The 14,016-nt window shown below is 39.3% G+C and overlaps 1 protein-coding gene across 1 annotated transcript; it reads right to left on the bottom strand.

Annotated features, from left to right (window-relative positions):
• Positions 1 to 3,649: 3,649 nt before the first annotated feature.
• Positions 3,650 to 7,612, bottom strand: LOC107830121 (serine/threonine-protein kinase STY13-like). The gene is made up of 6 exons (XM_016657602.2): positions 7,256 to 7,612; positions 5,426 to 5,558; positions 4,940 to 5,135; positions 4,680 to 4,801; positions 4,448 to 4,603; positions 3,650 to 4,265 (listed from the first exon to the last, which is right to left on the bottom strand). Exons 1-6 carry the CDS (start codon positions 7,456 to 7,458, stop codon positions 3,900 to 3,902), a joined length of 1,176 nt encoding a protein of 391 aa, XP_016513088.2. The 5' UTR covers positions 7,459 to 7,612; the 3' UTR covers positions 3,650 to 3,899.
• Between the last annotated feature and the right edge of the window lie 6,404 nt (positions 7,613 to 14,016).

Here is a 14,016-nt window from a genome sequence, read left to right as displayed (position 1 = left end):
TCCCCGGCCGAAACCTGTTACCCGTCCTACACCTGTTATTTTTGATAGCGATAATAGTTTATTACAATTTACCGAGAGTCAACTTTGCCATAATATTGCACCCGGTGAACAATTAAACCATGAATATATGAATGCTCTTTATGGTAATCCAACTATTGATGAAAATGATGATGAAGAAATAGATTTTGATGAAACGCAACAGGATGACGATACACCCACTAGTCATGCTCCTGAACTTAACCCAACTAATAATAATCTAAATGATCCCCCGGCTGACCCTCCTGTTATTGCCCCTACTTTTTCTAGACAACCTTCTAAACGGGCAGAAACATCTCTTGTTTGGCCATTTTTTATTCAACTAAGAGAAAAAAATAGGGCTAAGTGTAAAACTTGTGCAAAAAGTTAGTTTTTAAATATGTTGGAAGTCGGGGGAGGGGTTTGACTAGACACATATTGCTACACCCTCAAGATAAAGCTAGATATTTTCGTATGAAAGCTTTGGCCGAGGGGACAACTGCACCTAGTCAGGCTGACCTTAGTACCGGGTCAAATCAATTTCAATCGGAAATTAACACTGTTACCATTGGTATTTTATATTATGATCCAAAAAAAAGATCGGGAAGAATTGGCAAAAATGGTTACTGTTATGTACTTACCCTATAGTTTTCCTTCTAACCCTCACTTTGTGCATTATATTAAAAAAGTTTATAATCCTACTTATAAAGGTTTTCCTCGCACAACCATAAAGAGTGATATTTATAAATATAAACATGAATATGAACAATATTTGCGCTATTTATTTACTCATATAAATTGTCGTGTTGCTATTACAACTGATATTGGTAGAAGTGGTAATGACTGTGATTACCTTACTGTTACCAGTCATTGGATTGATGAGGATTGGATAATGCAAAAGCGCATTATTGCTTATAGAATAATTAATTCACGTCACACAGGGAAGTTTATTTCTAGCACGATATATTTGTAGATATTTTTGCATTAGTGATAAAATAATGTCAGTTTCAGTGGATAATGCTACTAGTAACACAAATATTGTAGCCTTGCTTACCACTACACTAAGTCCTGCATTTAGTAACATTTTTCATGTTAGATGTATTTGTCATATTTACCATTTAATTGTGGGTGATGGTATGCGAATTTTAAATGTTGAAATTGAAAAGGTTAAAATGGCTCTTAATTGGCTTTTTTATTCAAACCGTAGAAGTAGACTTAGAGAATATTTTAAAAGATGCGATGAATTTAGCCTAAGAGAAAGAAAGGTTCCTAAACCTTGTCCAACTAGATGGAATTACATGTATGAAAGTTTAGTTGTTGCATATGAATATAGAAACCCCATAAACTCAACGTTTAATCCTCATGTAAGTGATGATGATGAGCACCTTACAAATGCGGATTGGGCTAATGTTAAAATGCTTGTAGATTTTTTAGAAAAATTTCATATTGCTACAAATGAATTTTCTAGGTAATATTATCCTACTATTTCTAACTGTTTAGTTTATATTGCAGAACTTGCAAATTTGTTTGATCATTTTTCAGAGGGTGAAAAAAATTATCAATTTGCTATTGATTCCATGAGAAAAAAATTTAAAAAATATTTTTTCCTTATTCCCCCTATTTATGGTGTTGTTGCATTGTTAAATCCTACTATGAAATTAGGAGGTCCTCAATTTTGGTATGAAACTGTTTATAATGGTTTAGCACTTGAAGATGAGGAGTTGTCTACACTTGCGGACGCAATAGCCTCAATTAAAATAAATGTTCAAACTATTTATAATGCTTATCAAGTTGCATTAGATCATGCTAGACCAAATGTTCCAACTCCTTCTTCTTCTAGTTCTCAATCATCTAAAAGAACTGCGGGAGTAAGAGCACTTAGTGCTTGGGCAGGGTTCAGGGGTTCTCAAGGTTCTAGTACTAGTGATTTTTCACAACTAAATGAGCTTGAAGTTTATTTGTCACAGGGAATTGAGGAAGTGAATCCCGACGGCTCCTTTAATATTTTGGAATAGTGGAAGGACAAAGAAAAATACTTTCCGATTCTTTTAAGGATGGCCCGAGACATTTTAACTATTCAAGTTTCAACAGTGGCATCAGAGAGCGCTTTAGTCAAGCAAGACTTCAACTCGGTAATTATAGAGCGTCTATGAGGGAGAGCTTGGAAAAATCAGTACTTTTCAGAGATTGGATCCGTTCGGAAAAAAGAAATTTTGGACTTGCTGAATCACAACCAGAGGTAGACGAAACTTATGAAGAAATGCTAGCTGAACTTGTGGAGGATGATGCTTCGCCTGGAAGCGGTGATGACCAAGCTTCATTTCCGCCACCACCAACGAAAATTCCTCCGGACCTCGAAGGATTTATGAAATTTGTAAGAGATATCATGTAAATTAATATATAACTTGTATTTTGGCACATCTTGATTAGTTTCTTTTTCTTCTCAATGGTGGTATTAGCACCTTGTTGTGCTCATTCCATAGGGGGGAGGAAGACTAAGAAAGATATTGCCATGATTTTTTAATGCTATAATAAAAATATAACGCATTGCTTTGAATATCTCTTTACAATATTTTTGTCTTTTTATATACCTTAAGCTATACATATAGTATAATATAGTATATACTATACTCTCTCTCTCTCTCTCTCTCTCTCTCTCTATATATATATATATATATATATATATATATATATATATACATCTTACTATATACATAGTATATAAGCCATATTCGATAGTATACATCTTACGATATACTATATATACATCTTAATATAGTAAGATGTATATTTAGTATATATATATATATATCTTAAGCCATATTCGATAGTATATAAATATATATATCGAATATAGCTTATATATATACTATACTATATATACATCTTAAGATATATATAAAATATACATATATACTATATATATACTATACTCTCTCTCTCTCTATATATATATATACATCTTGCCGTAACCTTTTTCCATATCCCATATATATATATATATATATATATATATATATATATATATATATATATATATATATATATATATCTTAAGATGTATATATAAGTATATAAATCGAATATTAATGTATAAATCTTAAGATGTATATATAGTAAATCGAATATAGCTTATATATCTTAAGATGTATATATAGTATAGTATAGTATATATATTATAACGCATTGCTTTGAATATCTCTTTACAATATTTTTGTCTTTAAATTTGAATTAAAAAATTTAGGTGACAATTCTATAATATAATTTACTAGGAATTGCCTAAGATATTTTTATTACCTTTTTTTTCTCTAACTTGTATAAAAATAATTTAAAAAATAGAAAGTTTCCGTTGGGCCCACTTTGGCCCGCTTAGGACCGTTTGGGCCCGCTTAGGCCCGGGACCGGCCCACTTAACACGGGACCGCTAGTTTGTGGTCCCGGTCCCGGACCGGTTCCAACGAGAAGCCCGCGAAGCCCGAGACCGCTTAGGACCGGACCACTTAGGACCGGGCATTATGCAGCTTGGAACCTCGTAAACATAACTGATCACATACTAAAAACTACATCATGCAAAAATCACACTTAGTATTATGTTTTGTATAACTGCAGAAATACAGCGGAGAATGCATACGCAAGAGATAGCGAGTTGTTAAGTTGATGTGAGCTATACTCTTGTCCTTATTTTTCTGTTTTTCTCTTTACAAGATTCCATGCTGTTGCTTTCTGTACAATGTCAAGAATGATGGTGTATTTGGACAACATATGCTTTGAAGCGTAATCTATACTTTCTGTATATCCTAACTATAGCAAAATTGGCAGAGGCAGGACTTGTAATCTTGCATCAATTATCTACATTTACCTTGACCAGTGAAAAGCTACTGCATTTATTGGAGATTGTCATTGTAGCCACTCTTGAAACAGCATAACCAACTCTTGCTTTTCTTCTTCTTATTTTCTGCACTCTTATCCATCAAATTGTTGGTGCCAGAAGAATTAGCAATCTCTTCGCTCGTAGATTGATCCTTGTCAGAGAGATTTGGAGTTATCGTTTGCGGAGTATATGCAGCAGGCTGCTTCCCCTCAGAAAGATTTGGCGTTATCGTCTGCTGAATATATGCATCGCCAAGGATGTTTGCAAGGATATCTGATATTTGCGCAAATTCTGGTCGATCTGCTGGATCCTCCGACCAGCAGGAGCTAATGAGAGGTACAATGTCCTTAGGAATGTTATCCGTGCTAGGCCTTAAATTCTGGAATTTTACCAAAGAAATGGAAATTATATTCTACCTCAGTAAAAACAACAATAATTATGCCTCAGTGCCAAGCAAGCATCTATATAACTCCAACGTTTAAATCAATACTAGCATATAGTCAAACTTCAACACAATAGAAAATGAATATAACTGTAATATTCTAAGGTACAGAACCATACTTTAGCTGTAGCATTCGCTGCCATTATGTCGGTTTTTCCCTTGAATGGAGTGTCGTTGGTGAGTAGCTCCCATAGAACCATCGAGAAACTGTAGACATCTACTTTATGATTGTAGTGTTTCTTTGCCCCATAATCAGCTGGTTCTGTGTACAATAACTGGCATCGGCAAAAGGTAAGCATATAATATGATTTTAAGCAGGACGTAAAAATTTTAGCCCAATGTAAAATATACCTCAGGAGCCATCCAGCGGTATGTACCAGCTTCTGCGGTCATTTCAGTTTCTGCCACCACCCTAGCTAACCCAAAGTCAGCTAGTTTAATTCTTGTCTTGTCTTCTGTGAGGAGTAGATTACCTACAAATGTACACACGCGGCCATGAATGAGACAGATTTTGAGAATGAAAAAGTTTAATGTGCTACTGCCTACTTACTTCAGTCACGTAAACATAAAAATTGAAGCGAAATAGAGAACTGAGAGATAAGGCGGAATACTTGGCTTCAGATCACGGTGAATGATGCCAATTGCATGCAAATACTCCATTGCCCGAGAAATTCCCAATGCAAAACTTAGAGAAAGGTTGAAATCCGGACAATGTGGTCGGATGCTCCACAGGTACTTCTGAAGTGTGTCACCTTTCATTAACTCTGTGACTAATATCAACGCTGGTTCCGTGGAGGCACCAATAAACTGTAAGGATTAAATGACATAAGCATAACCGGTAAAAAGAAAATCATATTGAACAGTTCTTTATATTTGATATGATTACATACAACACATGGCTATGGATTTTATTGTCTTTCCTTAGTTAAACATCAAAGTTAACAATGTCCTTCTTGATTTAGACTCTTCGATTAAGTAAACACGTGCAGTGACTCCAGCTAAACTAAGGTAAACACATGGAGTAATGCCACCTAAACGATGGTAAACTACGTGAATGAAATTTATCTTGTGGCACATTTCTTGTTAACAGCACATACCTTCACAATGCTGTCATGCTTCACTCTAGATAGCATCGTAATTTCCCTCTCAAATTTCACCTTCCTCTCAGGACTTACATTTGAGGATTTCTCTGGCTGTATAACTTTTATCGCAACAGGCAGGGATTTATATCTGGAACATGTAATATAAAAATTTGCTTCAGAATAACATGACTACTAATAATTTGAACTTTGACACAAAAGACCTTTGCAAGAGTATATATAGTAACATCAAGACTTCCTAAAATCTGCGGTCAACCTATTGTTGTAACCAAAGTGCTGCGTTCACGAATAGAATGAGAGGTATCTAAAGCATGCACATATGTAAGGGATATTAAAAATTTTCCTCAGATGCACCCTCTCCTTTCTTTGTCTGATGAAGTATTTATTTTCTGATGCAAGGAGAAAAGAAAAATCAAAAAGAGAGGTAAGTGAAGTATTGCATTCTCGGATATTCATAAATTAGCAGAACTATCAGCATAGCTTCATTTATGTCATCCTGTTAGTACTGAAATCCTATCACATTACCAATTAGCAAGTCAGTGAGAGAAGTAGCAGATTTTAAATGCTTTGGGTAAAAGAACAGATATTATCGACAAATTCTGCGAAACAGTTGAAAGAGACCTCAGTATGCATAATAAGTTCCATCTTTTCCAGGTTTCTAGCCAAAGTTGAATCTCTTTTAACAATACATTGACCCCCCCCCCCTCTCTGGATTATAGTCCCCTTTTATAACAACCAAACTTGGCAGGCAGATCTCTTCCACCAACAGTTAATCTAGACGAAACATTAGAACATTACCTCCATTTCTTAATCAACTCCATTAGGATCTTGAACTCCATTTTGAATCAAATGTTATCAGATAAAATGGAACGGAGGAAGTACATAAAAAACTAGTTAAAGCTAATATATTAGTTGCAAAGTTATACATTGTAGTTCTAAGAATGGGATCCATTTCAATTTAAGGAACATTCCATATCTCCCCTTTGATAGTTTATATGAAATTTTGATTGTATAGGACTAAAGAAGACGCTTCAGAATTAAATTCTTCATTCGAGTCACACCTATTACCTCATTGGCAGAGAGACTCAAGACCTATTACCTCATTGAAATTTTCTTTTAAAGAAACATCAATTAACTTTTTTGTAATCTCAAACTAATTGGAAATGGCTATATGAATCCTCTTGCATATACACTAACTGTCAACCTATCACAAACTCTCTCTTTTATTCAGTTTTAGGACTGGCTATACTCTGACGCTCATAAATGCAGAACTTCTTTTCTAAATGAGAAAATGAACTAAGATAAAATAAAATACTATTGGGATTCTGCATTGACTTGATGCTCAATTAAAGAAGGAAAAGCTTAATCCAGATATGGTTAATATAGTCTAAAATCTACAATCGCCAGTACAATTTCTAAGGTTTTTTTTATTTTATATTATCACATAAATTAATCAAGAAATAAGCACAATCAGCACTCTTAGATACAAAATTTTGAAGCTAATTGGAAAAACCAAAACTTTCACCACACTTATTGACTTGAAGATAGAAGCAGTTTTTAATTCCCAAAACAGATAGCAATTCAGTTACAGACTAAAAGATAATTTAACCCCCAAAAACAAATATATAACAAGAATGACAGAAAAATAGTCTCAAAAGAGAAGAAGGAACAGATTATTATAGCCGACAATTCAAGAATGATCAAGTCCATTACAAGAACGAAAATTTGGATAAAAACCAAAATTCAAGAAATTAATTCAAGATATTACTAGAACAAGAAAATGAAGCTACTGAGAGAAGTAGAAATTAGAAAAAAAGGGGGACTCACAATCCTTGGTAAACCACAGAATAATGAGCTTCACTGATAATAGGCCCAATTGAAAGCTGCTGTAAATCGATCAGTAGCTTCTTGTCAATACTGATAGTAACATTTTGGGCATCAAGATTGTCACCCTTTGGACCGTCGATAAGTTTCTCTGATGGGGTAGAGAGAGAACGTTCAAGATTTGGAATACCCTTTTCATCAGCCATGGATATTAAGCAAACTGTTGCATTAACTGAGAGAGAGAGAGAGAGAGAGAGAGAGAGAGAGAGAGAGAGAGAGAGAGAGAGAGAGAGAGAGAGAGAGAGAGAGTGTGGGTGTGTTTTGAGTTTTTTCTTATCAGAGGGTGTGGGAGTGGCGTTGTATTTGAATTTGAGTTAGAGATACAAATGAGAGAAATAAGAGGGAAGAGCGGTTTTAATCATCTATCTTACGTATTGATGGAAGAAAAGTTGCTCGCGTTCTGCGTCGTCGCCACGTGTACAAAAAAAGACTGTTTTACATTCTTAAGAGCTCAATTGTAAAAGGTACGTACTACAAAGATTTGAGATTTGTCAATTACTATTATAGCCTCTTTGACCGCGCTTCTAGAAAACTTATTTTGTAAATCTTCTTTTTTTCCAAAACATGTCTTTTACGGATAGATCCAAACATCTCTATCCTTTTCGTCATGTCCTTGGCACATGTGACAATTATCACCTCTACCACGTCCTTTTTTATGTTCCTTATTATCTCGAATTCATACTCTCCGTTTCAATTTATGTGAACCTATTTCTTTTTTATTCCGTACCAAAAAGAATGACATCTTTCCCTATTTGGAAATAATTTACCTTTATGCAATGATTTATAGTCATACAAAATATATGTGCCTCATTTTACATCACAAATTCAAAAGTCTTCTCTCTTTTTTTAAATTCTGTGTCCAGTCAAATGAGTTCACATAAATTGAAACGAAGGGAGTACTTTTTTCAAAAGTGCTTTAAAAAAAAAATATTTTTGCTGATATTAGTAAAACATTTGTCGATGCCGAGACGAGGTACCCACACCTCGAGAAATTGGCCTTGGCACTAGTCGTAGCTTCACGAAAGCTTAGACCTTATTTCCAGTGCCACCCAATCTCGGTCGTTACCACTTTTCCTCTAAGAAGAATTTTACATAAACCCGAGTTGGGGGAGGCTGGCTAAATGGGCCATCGAGCTAAGTGAGCACGATATCACATACCAGTCTCGGACAGCGATAAAGTCACAGGTGATCACCGACTTCGTCGCAGAATTTAGCGCAAAAATAATGCCCGAGGTCGAGAAGGAAGCCGCTCAAGCTTCTCTTCAAACACAAGACCTCTAGGTCATGTACACTGACGGTGCATCCAATGCTTTTGGGACTGGACTGGAACTCGTACTCGAGGTCCCTACCGGCGAAGTAACTCGCCAATTCATAAGATGCCCAGATATGACTAACAACGACGCCGAGTATGGGGCCGTAATTGCAGGGCTAAGGCTAGCACTCAAATATGGGGCGAAGCGGCTAAAACTCAGCTTTGATTCTCAGCTCGTGGTTAACCATGTTACAGGAACTTTCCAAATCAAAGAACAAAGGTTGCAAAAATATCAAGTCGAGATCTGTAAGTTGCTTCCCCATTTCGATGAATGCCAGGTCGACCAGATCCCGTGAGCCCATAATATCGAAGTAGACGGCCTCGCCAAATTGGCCGCAGCCAACAAGAGCATCACGACCGGGGATAAAAGCGTAGCCCACCTCCTCAACTCGACATAGACCAAATCGAGGTAAATTCTGTAAGTTTAACTTGGAACTTGCACAATTCTATTATTACCTACTTGCAGGATGGCACCCTCCCAATCGACTAAAAGGAAGCCAAAAAACTAAGAATGCAAGCAGTCAGATACAACCTCCTTCATAATAACTTGTACAAAGAGAACGTATGGTGGCCCTCTGGCGAAGTGTTTGGGTCCAAACCAAACCCAACGTGTTCTCGAGGAAGTCTATAAAGGCCACTGCGACGCTCATTCCGGTGATCGAGCACTCCTTAGGTGCCTCATACGGGATGGGTACTAATAGCCCACCATGAAAAAAGACGCCTAAGAGTTTGTGAAGAAATGTGAACAATGTGAGAAATACACCCCAATAATTTACCAAGCGGGCGAACACCTTCATTCGGTCACCTCTACATGGCCATTTATCAAGTGGAAAATGGACATCGTGAGTCTCATCCCGCCAGTGCGAGGTAATGTACGATTTCTTTTAGTTTTAACTGACTATTTCTCTAAATAGGTGGAAGCAGGAGCATTCGCCCAAGTGCGCGAACAAGAGGTAATCGCCTTCATATGGAAAAACATCATCTGCCAATTCGGCCTACCCAAGGAGATAAGTTGCGACAACGGACCCCAGTTCACGGGAAAGAAAACCGTCGAATTCTTCGAGAAATGGCAAATTAAGAGAATACTTCCAACCCCTTATCACCCAGCGGGCAACGGGTAGGCAGAATCCTCCAATAAGTCCATATTAAACATCATGAAGAAAAAACTTGAAGAAGACAACGGACTATGACCAGAAATACTCTCAGAAGTATTGTGGGCGTACAAGACCACCCCGAAGACGAGCACAGGAGAGACACCTTATTCTCTGGACTACAGAACAGAATCAGTTATACTTGTCGAGGTCGGAGAGCCCAGCCTAAGGTATTCCTATAAAAGCGGCACCAACAATGACAAGAGTAGAAGGCAAGAGCTCGATCAGATCGACGAACGAAGAGATATGGCGTACATAAAGATGATCGCCCAAAAATAGCAGTCAGAACGTTACTACAACAAAAAGGCAAAGGCCTGACCACTCAAAGTCGGGGACTACTTACTCAAAGCCAACCCAAGCAAGTAGAGATCCATAAGAAGGCAAATTAGGAAGCATCTGGGACTGTCTGTACAAAATTGTAGGTAAGGCAAACAAGGGTTCATTCCAAATAGAGATAATGGAAGGAAAACCAAAACAAATGGAATATCAGCCACCTCAATTAATACTTCAACTTCTAAAAAATGAGAAGCACCCCCAAATCATACTTTTTTTTCCCTCAGTTGAGTTTTGTCCCATTAGGGTTTTCTCAAGGAGAATTTTAATGAGGCGGCAAGAAGGACACTTCGAGTCGAAGTATGCGAAGAACGAACTAATTTCTTTTTCATGACCCGACTCCTCAAGATTCTCCAAGTCGAACAATGAAGGGACTAGATATATCGGGACTGGGACAGGAACGCCAGGCAATGCCCAAAGTTTGTAACTTTCTTCAATTATGTAATCAGAGCAACAACGACAAAGTAATAGAAACTCATATGTATCGAAACTGCTTTAACGAAAGGTTAAGTTTGACCAAGTTCGAACATACCTACTGGCCCTCGGTCGTAACTTAACAAAAGGTTAAGTTCAACCAAGTTCGAACGACACCTACCGGCCCTCGGTCGTGACTTAATGAAAGGTTAAGTTTGACCATGTTCGAACAACACCTATCGGCCCTCAGACGCGACTTAATGAAAGGTTAAGTTCGACCAAGTTCGAACAACACCTATCGGCCCTCGGCCGTGACTTAACAAAAGGTTAAGTTCGACCAAGTTCGAACAACACCTATCAACCCTCGGCCGTATCTTAACAAACGGTTAAGTTCGACCAATGCCTATCGGCCCTCGGCCGTAACTTAACGAAAGGTTAAGTTTGACCAAGTTTGAACAACACCTACCGACCCTCGGTCGTGGCTTAACGAAAGGTTAAGTTCAACCAAAGCTCGAACAAATACCTACTGCCCCTCAGTCACAACTTAACAGGAGGTTAAGTTTGATCAGACTCGAACAAACACCTACTGGCGGTTAGCCACAACTTAATAAGTGGTTAAGTTCGATCAGGCTCGAATAAACACCTATCGGCCCCCGGCCACGACTTAGTAAAAGGTTAAGATCGACCAAGTTCGAGTAACAACCACACCCTAACTAAGAAACATTGACCTATATAAAAGGACCAATACGGCCCACGGCTATTCGGCTCAAAGGCCACGATCAGCTAAAAGCCGACAACAATAAAAAGGACAAAAACTGAAATGTGCAAGCAACAGAAGCAAAAATATACAAGTATAGAATCAAACCACATGAATGAAAGAAGGTACAAAGAACAACTTTGATATTTCATATTTAAATAAAGAGTTTTTTTACAAAGGCTCTTGAAGAAGCTGACAAAAATACACAAAAAAAAGTAAAAAGAAAACTGCTGGCCATCACCATTACGACCTTCAACATCCTCATCAGCTGTCTTCAACGACGTCACCACCCTGACCATCAACATCATCATCGTCTCGGCCCCCAGTATCCTCTCCATCCTCGCCCTGAGGGTAAACAAAATCTTACCAGGCGTCCTCCTCAAGGTGATCTATGCCCTCCTCCTTATCCTTCTTGGCAAGACGAGGCATTGTAAGGTCATAACGATAAGTCAGCTGAGCCCCGTGAGCCTTAACCCGAGCATCCTCAAGACTCATCTTAGAAATGGAGCTCATTCATGGAACACATCCAGTCGGGACTCGGCATGGATATACTCTTCGTAAAACTCCCAAGGGACGTTAGGGAAGTTAGAAGCATTAGACGAAGAAGGCTGCGCAAGCAGTTGGTCTTTCTCGGTCTCTAGAGCGGCAACTCGATCATAAAGATTAGAGGTTTCCTTGTCTGGCTCCCCAATCCTCTCCTCAAGCCGGTCTTCCTTAGCCCTCGTCGTTGACAGATCGTTCTCCCCCTTGGAACGAAGGGTTTGGTTCGCGAGCTCATGCATCTCCACTTTCCTCCGAACATCTAACCGATAAGACTCCGCGTGCTCGAACTCCTCCTACTTCTCTGCAATTTCACCCCTAAGAGCCTCCATCTGAAACTGGCACTCAACTAACTGGCCTTGCAGCTAGACCACCTGAGCTTGAAGGTCGCTGCATTGGGCCTCCACTCCCTTAATAAGCTCCAACTCCTCTTCCTTGGCCTTCATCGTTCCCTCAAGGATGCTGAATTTCTCCATGGCTGCCATCAACTCCTCGTCTTTCTTCTTGAAATATTCTCTTAAGGCCCCATGTTTCCTCCCTCATGAAGCCGATCCTGTAGCTCCTGGTACTTCCCGCAGTACTTGGTGTACTTTCCTTTCAACTTCACAAAAATCTCTTTACGCCTCTTGTCCCTCCGAGCACTCTCAATTTCCAAAATAATCGTCTACAAATCGAAGAAAAGAGTTTAGAACCTAAAATGGGCTAAGACATAAGGAAAAAGGCAGGCATCAGTCGTACTTACCCTGAGAGCAAGGCCGGCGATGCTCTTCGATAGAGTACTGTTATTTATCTTCTTGAGGGTCTCACCCTCGACGTCAAAGAAAAGGGGACCTATGGCAGGAACTACGTCCTCGGTGTCAACAAGCAAATTACGATCCATTGGGATCTTGATAGTCCTCTAACCTTCCTCATGTCTCACCTCAAGTTGGGCGAGCCACTCATCGATCATCCTCAGATCGTCCATATCAATGTCCGAACCTGACTCGTTGCCTCCTCGGTGACAGTTTTCCCTCTGACATCAGTGGGCGAAGAAACATCCATTGCCGCCCGAGAAGATGAAGCCTCCTCTCGCCTCTGAAGTACAAGGCCATCGTCAAGTGACCCCACAAATGCCGTTTTCCCCTCGGGATGCACCGGCACGTCCACAATCATCTCTTCTAGTTGCAGGGCCTCGGTGCTTGCCTCGTCATCCTCTCTTATATGAATTGTCGCCGTCTCCCTGAGAACCAAGTCATCCCCTAGTGAGTCGACAACAACCGGGACTTCCCCTCTATCGCCCATGACTCTCCTCTTGCGAGGCCTTAAACCCTTATCACCAGGGGAGACCTCGTTGTCCTCATCAAATCAAGGAAACCAACTAAGGAACAGAAGCAGCAGTTGGGATGGAGACAGATTCTTAGATCGCAGCAGCCAAGGCGGAGGCAGGTGTGGGAGGTACTATAGCTGTAACGGTGGCAGAAATAGAAGGCGTAGCAGCCCTTCTCCTAGACGAGGGTACATGCGCCCTGCTCCTTCGAGAAACCCCTAGCCAAACCTAAAAGGAAGAAACACAGAAGTTAGAAGAGCAAGCCAACGTATGACAAAGAGGGGCAACGGTCACAGACAAGACAAAAGGAGAGCCGGTCTGAACTTCTTAAAGAATGGCCAGTCGTGAATCCCTACGGCATGAGGGACAATCTGCTTGACCCAGTCAGTAATGCGCACGACTAAAGGATGAGGTTGGTTGTTGGCTGCAAGGAAGGAGAAATCACTCAACTAGCTCGAAATAAGCGAAGAGATGTAAAAGATGAAAAGGGAAAAAAATGTACAATTACGTGTATTATTCCAAGCCTTAAGGAAGCCATCGATATTAGCCATGACGTCCTCGGTCCTAACATAAAAGAAATCCAGCCAACATTGGTGACTGGCCTTGTTATCCATATTCACCACTAAGCACTTACCTCCACGGTGGCGAATGTTTAAAATTGTCCCTGTATAGAAGCTAGGGGCGAACAGGTGCACCAAATGCCGCACCGTCACTTAGACCTCGGCAAGCTCGACAAGCTCGGTCAACATCTTGATGACTTTGGAGACATACGATGTGAGATTAGTAGGAAACACAACCGCCAAGGGAGAGACACGACTCCCAGCATCGGATGATAAGTTTGACATGTTGTGAGATAATGAAGAAGAGTACTAGAAAAAGCTTGGGATACAG

Source organism: Nicotiana tabacum, chromosome 14 (assembly GCF_000715075.1).
Source record: "Nicotiana tabacum cultivar K326 chromosome 14, ASM71507v2, whole genome shotgun sequence".
NCBI lineage: Eukaryota > Viridiplantae > Streptophyta > Magnoliopsida > Solanales > Solanaceae > Nicotiana > Nicotiana tabacum.
The sequence above is the reverse complement of the archived record's forward strand: the minus strand, read 5'-3'. Positions and strand labels throughout refer to the sequence as shown.

What these genes read in the sequence shown, in the direction of transcription:
- LOC107830121 (XM_016657602.2), bottom strand. Translation starts at nt 7,458, where the DNA reads ATGGCTGATGAAAAGGGTATTCCAAATCTTGAACGTTCTCTCTCTACC. An exon ending in TCACCGTGATCTGAAGCCAA is followed by an intron (nt 4,802 to 4,939) that starts GTATTCCGCCTT and finishes GTACATTTGTAG; the next exon opens with GTAATCTACTCCTCACAGAA. An exon ending in CAGCGAATGCTACAGCTAAA is followed by an intron (nt 4,266 to 4,447) that starts GTATGGTTCTGT and finishes GTAAAATTCCAG; the next exon opens with AATTTAAGGCCTAGCACGGA.